General features: G+C 36.1%; 2 protein-coding genes across 2 annotated transcripts in view; both read right to left on the bottom strand.

The window, feature by feature from the left end:
- pank1a (pantothenate kinase 1a) overlaps positions 1-22,320 on the bottom strand; it is a 225,008-nt gene that overhangs the window by 106,870 nt on the left and 95,818 nt on the right. The window lies entirely within an intron of this gene.
- bcl2l11 (BCL2 like 11) overlaps positions 16,042-22,320 on the bottom strand; it is a 32,013-nt gene continuing 25,734 nt past the window's right edge. The window contains exon 4 of the mRNA XM_072390646.1: positions 16,042-21,800. Coding sequence (XP_072246747.1) covers positions 21,636-21,800 — 165 coding nt within the window. The 3' untranslated portion in view covers positions 16,042-21,635. The remainder of the gene's footprint in view (positions 21,801-22,320) is intronic.

Here is a 22,320-nt window from a genome sequence, read left to right as displayed (position 1 = left end):
TGACAGGTGATTTTGTCAGATTATGCTACAGTTATAAAAATCAGGATTGCAGTCTGGAATTGCTTTAAGAGACAGCAAGTTGACATTTTTTTCCAAGTGTGTTGTAAACATACTTTGAACCCACAAAGTTTGGATAATTAACAACTGATTCTGCAAGAAATCTGACTTTTCTCTTTACAAATTTCTAAAAAACTAAAGACAAAAGAGCCAAATGAATTGCTGCAATACATAGAGACAACTGGAATTCAGGCACCTAGACATGAATAATCCATTTGGCATATCCCATTTATAGTCCTAGTAACTCATGTTTTTTCTAACCGTCTTTCTATCTGTATTTGATCTGAATAACACAGATTACTCAACTAAGTGTCACAGTTTGATAAAGACATGCACTGCAGGCTCACAGGTTTCATTGCAAAAATTTGAATGAAATAAGAACTGTTTGCACAACCTCTCCATACAACCAAAATATCCACTAGGTTCCTCGTTACCAAATGTTCACAGACACCAGAGTTTGACTAGGCATCCAGGTTTTTTTTTTCTAAGTGATCAATATTCCAGAGCCAGGTAAGAAATATGATTTGTCCATCCTCAAAACAACAATGATAAGTTTTCAAAAAAATGTTTGGCACAAACTTTTAATATCAAGTCACTTTCTGTATAAATTTCATTTCCACAATGCATTAGTTACTGTCACTGTAACATTCATATATCAAATGTATTGCAATTACAGATTATACATGGGGGATTCTAAATAGGCTATATAGGTTTGTCAAAAATACTGAAGCCAACAAAAGTCCATGTTTCCGAGTGTGGTTTTCACTTGTTTTGATGAATTGCAGCTGAATTATTCCTTCTTTCTTTATTCTTTTAAAGAAGTTTGTAAAAATTAAACTCATATTTCTTCATGCATACCCTGCATACCTTCAATTGTAATACATATAGAATCCACACTCATTTGGGCTGTTCTAACATCAACTAAGTTGCAACACTGGCTGGCCCATATTTCATTTACATTTTAAACACTGAATAAGATATAAAGAATTATGTATTTTCAATGAGAGACAAGGAGTTAGCTGTATTTGAAAATTTTTTTTAAAATATGTTATCAAAACTAAACATTCTAAAGAGCAATCTAGAAAATATTCTGGTCATGACAGAAATAGGGCTAAAAATAAGGGCAAAGAATGATTGTGAATAGAGAAACAACACAGTCTGCAGTGTGGCCAAAATAGGAAACCAACTGTAACTACAGTGTTAAAGCAAGAGGGTCTGATGATCAATCCAGTTGCCTCAATCTACTCAAACTGGGCTGCTTCAAGAACAACCATAATCAATAAAGCGATACCAACTGGAAAATGAGGCAAAAAAATTCTGATACACAGGATACGTATTTATCGTTTCTGAGTATCAGTTTTCTGGCAAATTTATGAACTAATACTTTATAAAGTTTCACATAAATTCAGAGTTCATCCTGCTTGGTATGAGTCAGTGTATTCAATACCCGTTTTTTATGTTGGTGACCATGATTACTGGGCTTTTACTGAAGATTTTGAAGGAAATTTTAGAAAGAAAAAAAAAAGGGTTATTTATCCTCTATTCACCTCTATGCACAAGCCTTTCAGCTTTTCACTTCACATTACCCCCTCCTGCTGAGACTGAAATATCCATCTCAGGAGCATGAGGCTGTTTAAAGCCTGATGTGATGGAATGGTTTTGATATCTGTTTTTGAAGATGGTATTTTCATTCTGAAACCGGTGGTATTAGATTCTGCAACACCACCTGAATTTTTTTTTCTTTTACCAAATGGGATTAAAAAGGTATTTCAACAGCTTCAGAGATTAGATGCTGTGTTTGTCTTGCTGCTTGTTTTGCAGTTTCACAGTGAGCCAAATGGCTGATGCAATATTAGAATGGTGTAATGAGGCAAAATACATGAAAGGAGGAAATCAAGGTACAAAAGCTTAACATGACAGCTAAACCAGAGCTTCACGCACATAAAGCCAAACTGTCAAAGAAACCGTTTTGCATTTCTCTGCATCCAATCAAGTATTTCTATGTTTTAAATCACTGTAAAGCTTTTTACTTTTACACATTCCTTTGCACCATTCAACATGACCATAAAGAAACCGGTAGAAGTACCACAGAATTACTAAATAGTGTACAAATCTGGCAAAATCTAATTTGATTCCATAACAAATCTCAGCAGATATACGTTTCATGTAAAATAATTGAAAAATATTTTGACTGTACAACAATTATCTTCTTGACAGTGCACTATGAATCTTTGACATATTATTAGCCAAGTTATAAACCTCAGTGCTGTCACATGTACAGTTGAGTCAAGCTTAGGTTTTGAAGTATGTCCAGCGGTGTAATGCTGTAGAATGTATGAGAAAACCTTCATGACACTCTGCCAATACTAATTTATTTCTTCAATTTTTATTTCCTAAACCAAAATGATAAATTGGATAAATAAACTATTTTGCTGTGTTTTCTGTGTCCAAAGCTGTGTTGAACTTGTTGATCATCATGATAATAATGCATAAAATGTAACATTTCCTAAATTTGCTTTTTATGTGCATTAGGAAAAAAGATACATAAAACCTTGGTGAGTTACGTTTAGCTGAATTTTCAGCATCATGAAGTTGGCTCCATTTCAAAGAAGCAGAAATATTAATTGAAAGCGATTTGAGCACCAACCTCAATATCTGGGTTAGATAGTATTGATTTAATGAGCTTATTAATTCTGACAGAGGTTCATGGCAGAAAACAGCAGGAAAAACCTGCAAAATCGCATAAAAAATGTATAACTTCAGCTACAATGGCAATACCAAAATACTTCAGAACAGCATCACCCACACAACTAACTCATCCATATCACATCCAGTGGTGCATCTTCATACAAGAAGGAAGTCTGACACACCTGAATGAGAATAGCAACAACATTATTATGTTCCGTAGTACTTCTAACAACACTGGGTGACATAATGCTCATTCTCATGTGCACTTTAAGGTCATGTCATTCCACTTATCATGTGCAATATTATTTCACTTTTCAACTGTCAATGACATTATCTGCTTTACTTTGTATTTAACGTAGCTTGCTTGCTACTCATTACACTTATTTTTATATTGTAATAGTAATTTTGTAGCCATCTGGCACAGGAATTTCCTTCGGGATTAATAAAGTTCTTTCTTATCTCATCTTATGTCAACCTACCAATGTTTATATCATACGCTGCAGAAAGTCTAAAATACTAAAGACGACATCATGCACTATTCACAAATAGACACATTTTCTGAGGTTTCATGAAATATCTCTGAGAGCAACATAATTCTTACTTTTAAAACCTTTACAGCCCTTTTTATTTCACTCCTTTCCTTTTAGGATGTGGAGTGAGCAACTTGACTCCACCAACCTTGATTTCCTTTTTCCAGCATTGGGTTAGCTGATCTTTAGCTGCGAGTGCAGTGTGTTTATACATTAATTTGCTTGGTATGAACCGGGCGGCTCTGCTGCTGCTCAACTGATGTTCATGAAACTGCAAGAAAATGCTGTGTTAATTATGTATTAATTATTTGTGTCCCAAAACAAAAACTAACTTTTTTTCTTTGGGAAAATACTATGTTGACCACTTAGAGAAACACTTTTTACAGTAGTGGCCACCTTCTCCTGATCACACAAACATTCACACACTAGTGTCATGAACAAAGAAACAATAACTGCTTATATAGGAATATAGTAACTGTCATGAAAGAAGTGGTTAGCGAATGATCAGAAAAGTTCAAATTTTGAGGCTGGATGTGTTTGTCGGATGAATTACACACAAGACTGACCCATGATTTTTAAACTTACTGCAGTACTTCTTTCTTGTTGTCCGTCGTCACCGTTTACTTCAGGTATTAGGCATTTTGGTTACATCACGACATTAGAAACTATTCCATTAGGCTCAGACTTTCATTGATTACCGTCTGCACTCATAGAAAGATTAGATCTGTTTGTTTTTGCCATGTCAGTAGCTTGACATTGTGGTAACATTTATTGACATTAACTTTATTTCCTCCAAAGCAGTGAATATATTACACGCCATTTTACCGATACTATACTGCAACTTAATCTGACTGGAAATTCTATTGCTCACTATTCTTTAAAGATTAACTGTAGCACGGACTTCACTGTAGTAGATAGAATTATGTATAGATCCTTTTTTCTCACAAGCCTGATGGAGATGTACTTCCCACAACAACTGATAAAATACATACTAACTTAGTTTATATACAATGCATCTAATTTTCCTTTATATTTAAAATGGATTTTATGTCCTCTCATGATGTAAATGAACCCACCTTAGTGTACTCATTTAGTGTCCTCTTAGATAATTTCAGTTACGACCAGCTGATTACAAAAATTACCGAATAGCAGAGCTTCTAGAGAAAAACAAAAATACGAAGGAAAAAACAGAAAACAGATACAGAGGTCCTTCCACTTTGCATCACCAGAGAGCAAACTCAGATTCTAGAAGTAGTAACTTCTACTGATCTAAATATAGTTGAATTTAATGAAAAATAATCACCATGTGTAAGACTTGAATTGTATGCCTCTGATAACAAATTGCAGAATATGACCTCAGTGTCTTCCATGGCAACAACCATTTTTAACCTCAAATGCTGTCTCTGCTTTAGACCAAACAGAAATCAGGCGGCCTTCAGTTTCCTGTTTCTCTTAGGAGGAGAGAAAAAAATAAAAAATTGCTGTCCAACGAGCGGCGATGATATTGTGCCTCTTAAATTCTTTTGATATCATAAATAAATTAGGCTTTGACCAAAAATTGCTTCTTGTAAACACTATTTAGTTTTTCTAAAGCTCATGGACAATAACAGCTTCTTTTGTTTGGGGAGGGAGAGTATAAGACAGAGTCTTGCTGCGAGTCACTGAATGACGCATTTGCTCTGTTAACTGCCAGCGATTATATGTTGTGCAAGACAAACCTGTCATTAACCCAGAGGGCACAAGAGCAGTGTGGACTGAGCACCAAACTTCCCGTGAGCAAAGTCAACACTGTTAATTTGGACATTTAAAGTTTTCTACATGGTTCAACATCACAGTTTTTTTGCATTTTTGGTGACAAGACTGACTTTCTGAACTTTTCCATCATTAATTCAGATAACAGCAGATTCCTGAGAAGAAGTGGCACAAGTATTTAAATAAGAAATGGAATATAAAATGCACCTGTGACTGAGTGAAACAACCCAGACCATGAGAGAGTTGAATCCCATGATTAAAACATACTGAATAAATCAGTATTATCAAGTCCAGTCTGGAGCACAGTTACTGAAATGAAATTAAAGAAGACAACACAAACATTAACTAGTCCAAATCCATCCAAATCTGAGCAGAAAGCACAATGTAATGTCAGCTCTTCTCCAACTGATACGCCATTTACATGGACAAAAAAAAAACTGATGTGAAACAATTACAGATACTTCCTGTTGTATGGTTTTGCATTTGAAAAATAAAATAAAATACAGCAAATGTGTAAATGACTCATTTGGTGCTTTTCTGTCGAAGAAGGATCTTGTGCGTCAAAGGCACGGTCTTCCTCCTATTCCTCCCAAAAAAATATGGTAGAATGGGGCAGTTCAGATAAAGAGATTGAACATATCTCAGCACTATGAAAAGCTTAATAAAAGAGAAAGAGATGTCAAATTAGGGTGTCATAAATACAATGTATGAGTTTTTGGTGTCTTAAACTTGTGTTACTTTAACTTTTTTTGGTATGGATTTTTGGTATAGTTTCTTTTTACATCTAAGTGTATATTTTAATTTGTTTTAGTGTATTGTGGTGTTTATTACTGCTGACCTGAGTTTCTGGCTATCTTGGTGAGGACACTCTTGGAAAAAGTTTTTTCTTTATGCCTTTGACGTTGAAGCTTCTTATGTAAAAGAGCTTTAAAATGAGCTTTAAAAATGACCAAACAAGTAGACCCATATGTATACTACTTTACCAGAAACTGCTTGCATTCTCATCCAACATCCTCAAGAGTTTATCAGCTAAACAAAAGTGGGATTTAAATAGTTTAAGTCACTTACTGACACTCAGCCGGGTCCAGACTTTGGGCCTAGGTGAAGGTATGTGTTGCATGTCCTATATTAGAGGAACAGAGGAACAGAGGTTTGTGGGATGTTACAACTGTAAACAGGAAGTGAAGTTGTGCACTAGAGCCAACACAGGAAGTGCATCAGTCAGACACATTTTTATCATTTCCAATAATTCATGTCAGATCCTTACCTTATAGGGTAAGTTTCAAATTTACAGTCAACAGTAAATCAGATAGGCAATATAGAAATTGCTGTTTCCATTTCAGTTTTAACACTTCGAAAACATAGTTGTTTTGTAATTCAACCTCTTATTGCACAGTTTAAAAAAACAAACACTTTAAACCATTGTATACAAGAATGTCAATATTTCATTAGCAAATTACACATTACTTGTATTTATTTAATTCCTTATTACTGAAGATACAGATATCATCTGCGATTGCTTTTCTGAGTCAAGTTTATTTTCCAGTTGTTTCTGCAAAAAGCTTTTGACAAATATGTATGTTTTAGATAATGGTCAATAAGTCTAATTAACAATCCTTTTTATTTGTATATAAAACAAATTCATTTTTAGAGTGTTGTAGTCCATATCAGTCAATTAGTTTTCAGCAAAGATAACTGACAGAATAACTGAAACTGATTTACAGAAGTAGGTTTGTCTAACTAAAAAAATACCACAGTTTACTTAGCAGTGTTAATATTGAGTAAATCAGTTTTGTTATTTGTATCTTTAAAATAATTCATATTTTGCTTCCAAGTTAATCCTGAATTAGATTTGGTTCTTATATTCAGCAAGGGGTGGTTGAAATCTGACTGACTTCCTTTCCATCACAACTCAAGTTTGTTGGTTCTTCTTTTTTTCCTGCATCACCTGCTTTGCCATAACCATGCTGACTAAATCACAAAACTATGATTGCTTTGACTCCAAGACCATTAAGACAGTAACAAACAAATCAAATCAAATCGGAAAACAGATAACAAATCAGTTCCTTCTCCTTTGCATCTTATTGTCTTATTGTCTGGTCAAATGGTTATGTAATGTTAACCTTTATGTATGGAAAACTTCTAGACTGAAGTAGGAGCTAAAAAAGATCCAATAAACAGAGGAGGGTGTATATAAATGAGAGGGGACTGCCTTTATAATCCACTCTCACCAGTCTTATATGTATATTGGTCCATGGTAAAGTATCATTAAGCTGTTGTGTTCTCTTGAGCAGAAAAGTACAATGACTGTTAAAAACATTGGGTAGGATTCATGTTGAACGAGCAATACGTTATACATAGAGACTTCTAGTTCACAAGTGTCTAAAGATTATTGCCCTCTGCCATCACCTTTAACTACCTTAAAAGTGACATGTGGAAAGTGGATGCCATTATGTAGGTGTATGGAGTAGCATGTTGTATGGAGTATGGATTACCAAGTATGGAGACACAAGACTTTTACAATCAAAACTTAAGCCGTATCCCTATAGGAAACAGGGAAAAGAAAACAGTAATTGTACAATCTTTGAGTCTTTATCATAAAACTATGAAATCTGTCACGTTATTGGGTTTGCTGTGCAGCACCAACTGACACAAAATCAGCACCTTGGTTAATCTTATTTGTTTAATCTATTCATTCACTGTTTCTCTCTCCTCCATCCTTTTTGTTGAATGACTATGCCCCATTTTGGTTTTGTCTTTTCTCATTTCTTAGATGCAAGTGACTAAGCCGTGAGAAAGGGAGAGGAATGGAGGATGTACAAATTGGGCCAGTCATTGCCCAACTGTCAGTGCCTAACTGGAAACTCGGACTTTCCAATCTCTGACTAAAAAAAAAAAAAAGATAAGAAATTGAATTTTTAGTTTGTAACTTGGGTAAGGTCTGTTACAAGTTATTTCCCTAAAAGGCTGCACACTAAGTAAAATGTTAAAAATCATCTGTTGTTCTTGAGCTAATAAAACATACAATGCACTTTTAGTGCAGTTTAAATCCTCTTATGTCAGTATTAGCTTAATTGAATGATTAAAAACTGAATTAAAAATGATTTGTTTGCAAGGCAATAAAAAAGTCCAACACACCAGTGTTTTCCTTTTTTCTCCTACTTTTGTGCACTGCGCACTTAAAAGGTCAAACATGACACAAGTTTCAACTTCCCACTTCCATGGTACTTCAAACACAGCATAAGTGTGACTGACTTATTTAGAGGTTGGTAAATATCACCCAATTTATTGGACTGTTAAATCACCCAAACTGGTTTCACACAGATTTAAATGGTCTAATGCATTTCTTAGGACAGCTCAATACAGGATAATATGAATAATTATGGGAGAGGAACATACATTATGAGAAATGGATACTCAGTTTAGAAGACTGGAACATAAATAAGAATAGCATTTAGGTGCAAATATTTTTGATAATTGTGATTTATGTAACAATATAAAAAAAACCCCAATATATTCCTTTTTTAATCAGCCAGTTTGACTCTCTCTTATTTGCCTGTATCAAAAACACCAGATCATTAATTCCAGCTTGGCAGAAATTAAAATTTGTAAAGTGATGCTTAAGGCTACTGTGTGTACTAATTTGTGACTCCAGACAAGACATCTACATATGTGGACATAAGATTTGAGGTCAGAACTTGGTGCCCTGCACCATGACATTTATTCCTGTTTGCTTCCAGGTTGTCTTCCCTGCGTTTGATTTGGTTGTTTTATTTGGATCCTGTTTGGGTACTATCACAGGCGACGTATTGTGGTTTAGTTTAACTCTGACATGTTTTGTCCTGGCACTATTTACTTGGGTCTGTTGTAATTAATCTCATAGAGAGACATTGTCTTGCATGCTTATCAAGTCTGGCTATGTCTGTCTGCTCTCTTATTTCCACAGTTTTCTTTTGCTGTGGGCTGTTGAAGTTGGTTTTACTTATTTTAGTTTGGTCAGATGTGATCTTTAGCTTGGATATGTAAGGTTAACTTTGGCTTGATAGTTCCACAATATGTCTGGCGATATGTTGCACTTTGCTGCTTCAGAGCTGCAAATCTGATTCAGTGAAGCTGATGCAACAGTGAGTCACATAGCTGCAACAGTGTGTCTGACACTGCAGTGCTGCTCACATGTAGGGATGCTTTGATACAACACAAACAGGCTCATGTACTGTATGTACACAGATAAACACACATGCAAAGATTCTTTCAGAAAGCCACATCCCTCTAAAGAGTTATGTCTTTTTTTAAACTGCACTTATCAAATGGGACATCTTGTATGATAGGAAACATTCCACATTTCAAAGAGGGGATTTGAATAAAATCCTGAAAAGGAACAAACAGGGCCGCTTGATGCAAGTCCATGTCGGTCATACATAAAGTATTGCTGGAAATATCCTAACATGGCAACTACCCTACAAACGATTCAAATGATGTTTTTATAATGGTTTTGTCAGTTTTCTTTTTCAGCTAAATTGTTTGACTAAATATAATCACCATTATATGTGTACTGTGGGGTATTTGCACTCACTGTACACCAAAGGCTTGTTGATGAGTCTTACAAGGACAATGTCCTTAAAACAGATTTGCTCTCTTTCATTTATGTTCTCTGCTTTTCTTTCCTGAAGCCAGGTACAGTAGTGTGACTAAACACGGTCGCTGTGATTTCTGACAATCCCTTTATACAACAGGGTTTCACTCAGTGATATTGAAGAGAAGTTGTGTCACCATCAAATGCATCAAGGTTTGTTCAGGCCATTGTTAAGTTTCATGACTTCTATCTGTAGCTGTGCAGCATGTTGCTGCTTGTTGATACCATAGACTGAATATGGGTAGAGAGCATAGCCACTATAACAAACCTTCAAGTTTTGCTTGTGTCCACTGCAATCTAGATTATTTTGGAAGGTGGAGCTGGAGAGTGATACTTAAATGACTGAACAAAAGATTTTATTTTTGAGAGATAATATCTATTTCTCCATTCCGATGTGCTATGCACAGACAATTAGTGAGCAGATACAGTGAAGGCGGAACCCAGTCCTTAGCAACAAGATTTAAAAATATTAAAAAATGTCATCTTTGGTTTTGCAGGATATTATGAAACTTTGCTGGTGAGAACTAACTAGATAAGAAGGATGATATTTCTAATAGTACCCACAAATGCATTACTCAACGGAATATACAACAATGCTGTCAACAAATATATGGATTCAAATTTAAGTTTAAAGAAAACAATATCAGCAATAACATTACGCATCTTCGGTTTCAGGAAGATCCATGAATTTTAAATTTGCATGTGAACCAAATCCAAAATCTATTTTGCATTCCTGTATTCCTTTCATACCATCTGTTTTTACATATTACGTTATGTTCCTTCATTGGAGAACATGCATTCTGATAACATAATGTCCTCAGTTGAGTGGAGAGTTTGCTGCTGAACCCACAAGGTTTGAGTATGGTCACCCTGCTATAAAAACACAAACATTCAGTGACAGAAACCATCTGTTGCGATAGCATGACTGGTAATCACAGGGGACAAAGAAGCAAGTGTCTTTGTGGGGGAAGTTTGTTGTTATGACGAGCGGCATATCAGGTCTCACTTTTGTTTGTTACATTGCATTCTCACCATTATTGTTGTTGTATGTCATATTTATTTGCGGCAGTGCGTGTACTGACATTTTTCAACAAATTGATAAGAAACACTGATCATCAGTATGATATAATGTAATTTATATCTAATGGTCTTCAAATATGTCTGTATATGGACTATACCAAAGTAGAGGTTTAAAAAAAACCTGAAATATGAATCTATGCAGGAGTTATGATCAAGAACACAAATGCTCATATACATGACAGACCACAGATAAGCCTGATAAGCATCAGAGAGACCAAGAAACGACAAGTATTAGGAGTACATAATAGTAGCCAGAGAAAAACTGATCTATAGTTTGAGAACCAGTGGAAAACTAAGACCATGTGATGAAAAGTTATCAACATTTGCTAACTATTGCCAACATGGTGTTCACTGTATTGTAAAATCTACCATCACATGTCAGAGTAGAACACATTGAGATAGGCAAATATTTTAAAAAGAAAGACTTACAGTGCTTTGTTTCCTTCTCGGTTTAGCTGGATCTCTCAGTGTTCTGTCACAATTGCTCCCTTGATCTTGTGCCGCCAGGACACTGGTGACGTTATTGTTTTCAGTAGGACTTCTTAGTTTTTGTCCACTCTTCTTTACAGCATTGCTTCAGTTCATTTAGGTTTGCAGGGATCCATTTATGCACATCCAGGTTCCACCACAGCCACTTCAATGAGGTCTGGATCTTTGACTGGGTTATTGCAGCACCTTGATTATTTTCTTTTTCAGACATTCTGTTGTATATTTTCTGCTGTGTTTGGTATCACAGTACTGTTGCATGACCTAATTTTAGCCAAGCTTTAGCTGTCAGACAGATGGCCTCACAATTGACTCACGAATACTTTGATATACAGAGAAGTTGTTGGTGGACTGGTGACTGCAAGGTGTCCAGGTCCTGTGGCTGCAAAACAGGCTCAAATCATCTCCACTCCATGACAGTACTTGACAGCTGATATGCTGCGTTTGGTTTTCACCAAATATGGTGCTAAGCATTATGACCAAACATCTCCACTTTGGTCTCATCTATCCAAAGGACATTGTTCAAGAAGTATTGTGGTTTGCTCAGATGGAACTTTACAAACCTAAGCTGTGCTACCATGTTATTTTTAGAATGAAGTGGTTTTCTCCTGCGATCCTTTAAAAAAAAAAAAAAATAAGTCATACTTGTTCAGTCTTTTCTAAATGTACTGTTGTGAACTTTAACATGCTAACTGAGGCCTGTAGAGCATGTGATGGAGGTTTTTTTTACAGTTTCTCTGAAAGCTGCCTAGTCTGACCTTGCTGGGACGTTCACTCCGGGGAAGATTGACAATGGTCTTCAATGTTTTCCACTTGTGAATAATCATTATCACTGTAGAAGGATGGACTAATTTCAAAGGAAATTACCTTCCCGTAATAAGTTTCCAGAATAATGGGCAGCAACAATTGCTTCTCTGAGAGCTGTCCTGATCTATTTTCTCCTTGACATTGTGTTAACACACACACACACCTGAACACTTCAGATAGCATAGTCCAAACTTCTGTTTTTACAGAGGAGCTCACACCTGCTGATGATGATTTAATCAAGTGCATTTGATTAGCAGCACCTGGCTTCTATTCGCTTTCAGTTCCTGTAGCAGCAGTAAGGGTGAACCTAGTTTTTCACACACTGCTTCTGCATCTCGGCGTAGTTTTTTGTGTAATAAATAATGACAAGAAGTTCAATATATTATGTGTTGTTGTTAATCATATTCTAGGGATTACTAAGTACTGGATGTGTTTTTATAACCTGATTATTTTATATACCGGTAACCTTGAACTGAAACAGGATGTATTTTGCTTTTCAAAATGACTGTATATGGCAGAGAGTGTTAAAGCAGAATTGTCTCATATGGCGATGTAATGTAATATAATAGGGTGTAACAACATGGGGAACAAATGGATGAATAATACAGCCTCTAAGTTGCCCATTCATATTATCATCATCACCATTTTTCACACAAGATTAAGCTCTTATGTTCGATTGCAGGGTTTTTCCTTCCTTCAAATAATAGACGTCTAGTGAGCAGTTGAGGCTGTATTAATAATGAAGGATGTATATTCTCTTTGTTTAAAGAATTTGGCCAAGTTCCTTTCTGGATTAATTATACATACATACATACATAAATTGTTGTTCAGTGTTTTCCTTATGGCTGATTAACATCAGTTGAAAGAGGTTTTAGGTGCTCAGAAGTTAAACACAGTAAACAGTAAATGATAAGCATTTATATGGCACCTTTTTAATCTTGTTGGCCTCTCAAAATGATTTTACACTGCAATGCATATTCATCCATCCACTCACATTCAAACTGTGCTTCTTAGTCTGTACATATCCTACAAGCTAGACGTTCACGCACCTGGCTCTTGGAGAGCTCTTTGCAGGTAAAAATGGGCTTAATTCTTATTTGTATGTAATCTGTCTAAATGTGGATTTATGGAATCCAAACAGGTAGTTTTGTAATCTTTTTTAACCTGATGAGCATCAACAACTCTTTTTTCTGAGCTCCTTGGAAATCTTGCACCATGATATGCATCCAGAGGCATGTTATGAAGACTAAACTTTGATAGAAATGTTTAAATAAAACACATGATTGTCACCCTACTGAAAAAAACAACACTGATTTCACCTTCAAATCTGATTTTTGAACACACTCATGTAAGTAAATGATATGAATAGTTTTTTTCCGCTGGCTCACACTTCACACGCGTAACACTGAATTGAGGAAAAGAATAGACTGGAGGTCTTTGACCACAGCATCCTGAATATGTATCCTCTTGGCTTGAATGCAGCAAACCCACAGCAGTCTGAGCTGTATGTGATAGAGACAGTGAGAAGTTAAGAGTGAAAAGTAGCAGTAAGGAAACTATGTGCACACCTGGTTCCTGAAGTGTTTACACAGTAAGTAGTGGTACTTAGGAGGAGACAGATGTTGGTTCCTATCAAACTATTGAAAACCACAAAGTGCATCCGTGTTTAAAAGTACTTCCTATATAATCACAGTGTTGCCCCACATAAGTGCTGCTGCCAAAAGAGCTTCACTGAAATAAATCTTAAATGCAATGTTACAATTTTAAAACTAAAATGCCTCCTTGGGATATATTGATGCCAAATCATGATTACATGCATCCAAATGTATGGGGAAAAACACTAATTTCAGCATCTGACTCATGATAGAGTTATTATGAATTTCTGAAAATGATATCTCTCAGGATATATATACATTAGCAAACTGTTGGCACAATGGCTGTCCATGCACTAAAACTGGCATTTAGATCAGTTAGATATTGCAAATATGCAAATGTATAAATGTATAAATCTTAAATGTATAAGAGGTCATATAGGCTCTTCATTTAGTGTCTCCACATACCACTAAGTTATGCTTTGTTTCAGAAAATTCTACTTTACCAAATTGGTAAAATTGGTTTTGCACATTGCTGATAAAATCTTTCTATGTTTTATATTTCATCAATATTATTTTTGTTATTTCTATTAAATATGACTTAAGCATAAGATTATTACAACCGTTATTCAACAAGGAATAAATATCATTAAGTTCAAAGATCTCTCTTGCAAGAGCCTGGCCAAGACAGCAGCATAAGCACAGTTACAATACATACATTCATTTGACCATAAGAATTAAACAAATTTTTACATGAAATGAATAGTGAAATGGGGCTGCATGGTGGTGTGACGATTAGCACCGCCACATTACAGCAAGAGGGTTCAAGGTTCAACTCCCAGCTGGGGCCCTTCTGTGTGGAGTTTGCATGTTCTCCCTGTGTATGTGTGGGTTCTCTCCAGGTATTCCGGCTTCCTCCAACTGTCCAAAAATAAGCATGTTAAGTAAATTGGTGTCTCTAAAATCCTCCTTAGGAGTGAGTGTGGGCATGTGTGATTGTTTGTCTCGTTTGTCTCGGTGTGGCCCTGTGATGGACTGGCAACCTGGCAGTCCAGGGTGTACCCTGCCTCTCGCCCAATGACTGCTGGGATAGGCTCCACCCCCCCGCAACCCAACTGACGGATTAAGCGTGTATAGAAAATGGATGGAAAACTACATTCAAGTGGAACCTTATACCATCTTTGAAACGTAGTAGTAGTATCATGGTTTTGCTTAGTTTTACTGCAGTGCAGTTGATAAAACAACAGAAAGTGTCATTCAGTTAGACAAAAGTCAATTATGCACTTGTCGACAACATATGTGCAAGATTATTCATAGACATATTCATCAGCTCCTGCTCTGATCAGCATTGATGAATTAACACCACCTAATATTAACAAACATCCGTTCTGATTATGGGTCGTGCTCTGAGTAGGCACAGCTCACTTTTTCATTACAGAAACACATCTCACACTGAGTCACTGAAACTAACAGCAGCAATTTACAGATGATAAGAGAAGATCTTGATAAATTCTAACTGTTTTCGAGACAGCTGGCAGCTAATTCTTAGTCCAGTCAGAAATGATAAATTAAATTGATAAATAATAATGATAAATTAATTGTCTCAAAATGTCATAAATATCACACAGCCAGCAGTATAGTGTAATGACATCCCTTCATGTTGTTGTAGCTTCTAGGCTTGTCCACTGTGATTATGCTGTAGTCCTCATTGCACCGAAGGGAAACACAAGCACACACAAATCCTAACAAAGTCAAAACACACAACTTTTGCTTTAAAAATGGTAAATGACAGTATGGGAATGGTCAAGTCTATCTATCTATTCTCTCATCTTAAAACCACAGTTAAAGTTACTTCCCTCTTTCTTTCTGTGCAGTTGGAGGAATCTACCCTAGTGGACTGCTGTTTTGACTCACCCACAAGTGTGATTGTGTAAGTGTTCACAAGTGCAGGAGCCATTGTTGGGTGTGGCCAAGTGTATATATGTAAATGAGTTGTGTATGTGTCTCTTTGTGTGGAAGACTTATAATTATCTGAACATGTGTTTGTGCCAAGCTGTGGAAGGCACCGTACTTTCCATGTCCTGCAGATGAGAACACACACACCCACACGATTGAGGACAAGAGAAAGTAAGAGAAAGGCTGCTACAAAGTTTTTCAAATAAAGGGGAAACTTTCATTTCACCTAAAATATATTTTATAACTAAATTACCTGAACTGAACGAAGAGGCTTGAATTAATAGAAGTATATATATACACACTTCTTAATAAGATATTTAATATGGAGACTTTATGGATTGGTTAACAAATATACAAACCTGTCTTGAAACAATAATTAGGTCTTGATAATATGCACAATGAAACTTATTTGAAAGGCTCACTTGACTCGATCAACTCTAACTAAATGTGTTAATTCACATCATTGTCAGCAGTTTATTTAAAGAAATAAAACTTACTTTATACAATTGAATTCTAAATCATAATCAAACAACCCAGCCTTGGTTGACAATCTTCATATCATTTAACAAATCATTCATTTAGTTTAATGTAAAAAGATGTAAATGCTTTATTTACAGCAATTAAAAAGAATTCAAAAAGCAATTCAACCTGCATAATTACAATTATACAGCGTGCAAGAATATGAACAAAAAAAAAGACATGTTGCTACAATTTAACTGGGTCATCTGGAGTCATTCAATTCATTTTTTTCTTTTGACTCCCACACAAACAGACTTTAACAGATGCATTTCTGTACAGCATTTTCAGCAACAGCACAACGCACCACAGTGTTTCTGGGTCCCCAAACGTTATTATTTTCCTGTATTCTAACAGTCAAGTGAAAAAGTAATTATTTGCTAAAGGGCAATATTAACCTCGGATGCTGAAGGTGTGCTTTATCTTACATTACATCATTGTTAAATGAATAATTTAAAAAGCAATTTTTCCTTGTTATGGTGTTAAAATACACAGTACCGTGCACAAGTCCTGAGTCATGCCTAATTTCTTTATAATTTGCTAAGAAGGAACCAGACTTTCGCGTAATCTTTTGAAGCGATCTTGAGTAAAAGTTGTCCAGGCTCTCTAAAGGTCTTCAGAGGTTTTTTTTTTTGACATTGGCTGCTTTTCCACTAATTTTCAGTCCAGAACCTGACCATTTTCTTCGGAATTTTGAGGTTTTGTTGGGGGTTGGTTACACCACTGACCTAGGAATTATTCAAGCATAAAGAAGGCACCGAACTGAAAGGCTGAACCTTTGTTGTGTCTACACATAGCAGACAACTTAGCAGATCTTTAGGCACTTTTTAACTAGCAGCCTGTCACAAAGACACTTAATTCATTCCCATTTATTTGGTTAGATTGACAAAAAATACCAAAGATAACACAGTTTGACAGACATAAAATCCTAGTTTTGATGCAATTTCCAAAGAGTTATAAAATGAAAACTTGGAACATCTCAGCATGATGTGCAGTGTGTCCTTAAATTGATGTGTAGGACAAAAGAAGAAGTGGAAGACTTAAGGAAAAGGTATCTACAGCAGATAAACAGTATCTGAAAGTTAAGTCCAGCAAAAACTAGAAAAATAGAGACCATTTCTGCTGAGGCTTCAAGAAGAAATTGTTAAGGAAGGAAAAGAGGGAGAAAAGGCTGAGGCATGTAAAATGACACAAGAAGTGGACTGAAAATCAGTGGCAACAGGTCTTATGCGTTGTGCTTATGAGTCCCAGAGCCCAGACCTCAACATTATTGAAGCAGTGTGGGATCATCCTGACAGAGAAAGGATGAAAAGGCAGCCAACATCCAAAGAAGAACTTTGGGATGTCCTTCAAGAAGCCTGGATAACTATTCCTGAAGACTACTTAAAGAAATGACAGAAAGCTTGTCTCAGAGGGTTCAGGCTATGTTGAAGAATAAAGAAGCTCAGACCAAATATTGACTTTCAAGTTCATTACAAATGTACAAATTCTATTTTTGTCTTATAAACTCAATTTCCAATTTTATGTTTGCATTCAATACTTAATTGTATATATTTTCCTGATTTCCTTGTAATATATAAAGACATGAGGGTTGGCTTAAGGCATTTGCACAGTATTGTATACCTTCATCTGTAGACAGTGTTTTGAGAAGGATCAAATGTTTGCTTGTGTAAAAAAAAAAAAAGAAAACGTACTTTTTCACATGATTGTAGATCAAAGACTTTGCATGACTTTCTCATTATTAAAGGCCAAAACAAATAGAAATCTGCATCGCAAAGCAGCTCCAGCAGTGCTGATGTGAGTCAATAAAACCCTGAATGTTACACAAGTGTTTCTGTGCTCTAACGCCTTCAGACGACAGCGAAGAATCTGTACATTACTAGGTTTCCATATCAGTTTCAGAAGACGGCAATTCATCTTTCGGTTTCCTCCCTGCCATGCTCCCCACTCACTCTCTGGCTGTAATACAGTACTTTAAAATGAGGTTGTAGGTTTCACATGGCACAATATCAGAAATCAACATGCAGTCACGCGCTCCCAGTGTCAAAGGAAAGGAAAGGAAAAGCAAAGCGGCTCTGGTGCAATCTGAGTGGTTAAATGTTTTGATAAATTTTTCCAGGAGGAGAGGACATGATAATAAGCAGAGAACTTGAAACAGAAAGCAGTGTGATACAGAGAGGTAAAAAACTAATGAAAATGTTCTATTTCTTCATGGTATGTATCAAGCCGCCGATTTAATAACTCTGCATCTCACCTTCTAATTCTGACATGCTGGGGGCAGGGGGTTATTTATTGGGATTGTTACCGGTTTGTGTTTATGAATGTCCATAAGGTAAAATCATGACTTCTCTTAAACTTTCTAATAGAGTTGGATCATTTTCAAGGATTCCTGTATAAAATTATATTTTTCTGTGGCCTTTATCCACCGCAATTAATTACCCAGATCTTGTGATCTTTACATTATGTCTGCAATTACTAATGTCACAATCTATTACATCACTAGCAGCTCAGTCTCACAAGAAACTGAGTAATAAGTACATTTGTCCACATCATCAAACTGTATTAGTGTCACAATTCATAGCTAAAAATCATGAGATGACAACACATCTGTAGACTGTTGTTTTGTGTAGGAACATGTCCACAAGAGGTTACTGTTCTCCCTGATCAATGAATATCTTTTAGGAAATGTAAGCCCTAAGCATGTTTTTTGTAATATATAAAGTCCCTGTATTCATTCTAACGGAGACCCAAACCATTTGTAAGCAGCATCAAAGTAAAAAAGTAGAAAAGAGTGTATTGGATGGGTCTTGATTGCGTAATCTCTTGGGTGAGACTCAGCAGATTAATGCCATTTGTCACTCCTCTTCCAATATATACTGCGATCAAAACTGAAGCACAGCATGTGGCGACGTGTCTCAGGTGAACGTCACCATATAGCAAGAACGTCGGGAGACGTTGAACTTACAAGTCAACAAGAAGTGAAACATGTAACGGTGGCATCAACAAAGGGAAAGGAATTTAGCCTTTTTTTTGTGAAACTGCATCGTTTTTGCGCTGTGGACGAATGTAGCTATTATAGATTCAATTGTGAGACTGAATCTCTGTGGGAGAAAAATTTAAAATGAAGCTGTGTGGCAGAAGAGCAAAGATTTTTTTCTGACACTGATCTAATCTTTCATCCATCATCTGCCGCTTATCCAGGGGTCGGGTCGCGGGAGTTGTTGTCATATAACAACAAATAATATTTTTATACCAGTTAGGGTGGAGAAGCCCTTCATTACAGCTGATTGGATTTTGTGATCAATCAAGACAATAAATGGAAACTTGAACACAATATTTGTAAAAACGCCTCTCTTGTACCATCAAAGCCAACACTGAAAACAACAGTTTTGTACAGAACTCTTTGCTCAGTGTCCACGCTGCACCTTAAAAATATTGAGCAAACTGTAAGAAATAGCACAAAGAGGCAGGGGAAGTTAATCAGAGCAGTTATGATCTTTAAAGTCTTTTCTGTCACCAAATCTAAAAAAACACATTTGAAAACACTTCTGATAAAATATGCATGATTATGCTATTATGAGCACACAGCTGCCTCCTATGGCCGCAGAAGAAACACTGTGGACCTGAGTTAGAGTGGCAATTTTCCCCACTTTAAGGCAACAATAAATCATTACACACAGAAAATAAAACAAAGAAATAAATGTGAGTTCATGCTCTACCAGAAAAGTCCCGACCTTTGAATAATCAAAGCACATAGCTAATTACCTAAAAGTTACTATTGGAAGCATTCTTGGTATCAGAAATTGCTTTGGGCGAATCTGTTCTTGCATAACTCTTGTCCACTAAATTGCATTCAGTGATAATATTGTTCTGTTTACAACATTTAATAGAAACTAATACAAGAAACTCAATCCATCATATATGAATGAATCCAAATTCAAATGAGCAGGTATTCCATATATTTGTGTCATCTCTGAAATTAAAACTAAAAACAATGGTATGCTTAAGTTGGTTCATCTTTTGACAGCAGAACTATGTTATCTTAATGATATAAAGAGATCAAAATTGAGGAAAAAGCCAACCAGTCAGTGAACAAATCCTCCTTGACTCAGCATTAGTCATATTTGGTTGCTCTCCAGAGAGCCCTCTGAGTGTTTAATGACCTGGCAGGTATGAAGGGACTTGGCCAGGTTTGAATGCGTGTACTAATAAACGGGAAATGTGATCTTGTCAATAAAACCAAAGCTGGCCTCCTACTTTCATTCAGGCTTTTAATCTTAAAACTAGAAGCTGGAAGGCAATGGACAATGGAATTGTTTAAAAGATAAATATATGACACTATTTATTGGTTAAAATGACTTACGTGTTTTTGTTCATCAGAGTCTCTGTTAATAGGGCTGCTTAGTAACTGTTACTCAGATTGTATTATTGCATTAACAAGTGGAGTAATGAGCTCCAGTTATTGGTTATTAATGTGCAAAATTAATGATTTAATGCTGGCTATAACATGAAGAAAGAGGAATCATTAATGCTATTTTATAGCAATATAACTACTCAAACAATATTTGCTGATAAAACCAACACTGTAATTGTAAAGGGTCCAATGACTGGAAGGCTGGTAATGACAGTTTTTGTATCTATCATTGTGTCAAAATTTGCTGTTTAATACCTTGTAGTTGTGAAATACCTGGATAAAACTAATATTTTGCAAGGTCAAAAATCGTCTAGAATATAGATGTGTATCTATATCCTTTTGGGAAAAAAAATGTTTGGTGGATCTACTTCCCTTTGTAGGGATAATTATTATTCTAATGGCAGGAATGCCACAAAGAAAAAAGTATTGTTGATGATTACTCACCTCAGATATTATTTCATTGGACCAAATGGACCTTTAGTTGCACCAGCAAAACCTTATTTCATGGTCTCTCAAGTCAACAAGTTTTTCAATTATCACTCAAATGAACACAATGCAGTGTTTCTGTGGCTAAAAATGCTGGTGTACAGTCGATTTTTATCAACTTACTAAGATGGCATAGTGTGACAAAAATATTGGATAGTAATGGATACCTTGTTCCAGTGAGTTCCCACAAATGTCATGAGTCTGAAGGTTGCAGGATTCTAACAATCTGAAAGCATCAGAGGCATAGAATAAGAGGAAAGTTTGAAGACTGGACCCATGTGTTTTAACAACCCTGGGTCTGAGGAGTTGATCAGCTGGAAAGCTCATAATCTCAGTACAATTTAAAAAAAAGAAAGCTTTGAAAGAAGCTAATAAAAAAGTAAACAATATGTTAAAAAGGAGTGCAACATCTTGCCTCTTTGGTAGCATGACAGAGGGTCATTGGCCATGAAGGAAATACAGTGGCGCAAAAGCAAACATCCAAGCATTTTAGAGTTCCTTCCGAAAACAAAGAGTCCAAAAATGGGAGGAAACAAGCTAAAGATGAGCGCCCCACCCCCCTAAAACAAACAAACAAACAAAAGAATCAAGACAAACATATTCAAGAAAAATGCTACGTCTGCTGGGTTTTCCAAAGACTAAACATGAGAGTGGTCCTGGCTGTTCGTACTGCCTTGCAAGTACATTATACGTCCCATCAGGAGGACAAGAAGGCCCACACACAAAACGGCAATGGGCTCCTGGTGGATGTGAGGCAGGAAGTTCAAAGGGATCACATCCGGCCTTTGTCTGCCTGCCACCCTCTGAAACAGAAAGCACACAGAAAAGAGAAGGTTTTGCATTATTCATAACAAGCATGTTGCACCAAGTGCTTCTCCAATTAATTGTTGCTGAACCAAGTTATTGTGCAGCTTCTAAACAGCTTTCAGATTTAACTTCACCTCATTCAAAGAAAACTTGTGTGTCTTGTTCCTGACCTGCCAGCTACAAGAAGATTTTCTAAAGTAGATCTTATTCCATTCGCAACAGATCTTACCTGATTAAATGGATAAGCTAAAATGCTGGTTGACGCTAAACCTTCTTGCATAACTATTTGATAAAAAACATATTTCACTGCAAATCCTTTATTTGCCTACGTCAATCACAAGCTGACCATATCATTTCAGAGAACACCATGACCGACCCATAAAGTTCTTCATGTCCACGTGAATAATTAGCATCAGTATTTGCATAGGATGCTGTCATTTCACAAAGTGTTCCGAGTGTGTGGTGATATACATCAAATGTTCACATAAACAACCTGGAATTGCTTGATGTTTGAGA

The sequence above is a fragment of the Leuresthes tenuis genome, unplaced genomic scaffold, assembly GCF_036924035.1.
Source record: "Leuresthes tenuis unplaced genomic scaffold, fLeuTen1.0.hap1 SCAF_8, whole genome shotgun sequence".
In the NCBI taxonomy this organism is placed as follows: Eukaryota; Metazoa; Chordata; class Actinopteri; order Atheriniformes; family Atherinopsidae; genus Leuresthes; species Leuresthes tenuis.
The sequence above is the reverse complement of the archived record's forward strand: the minus strand, read 5'-3'. Positions and strand labels throughout refer to the sequence as shown.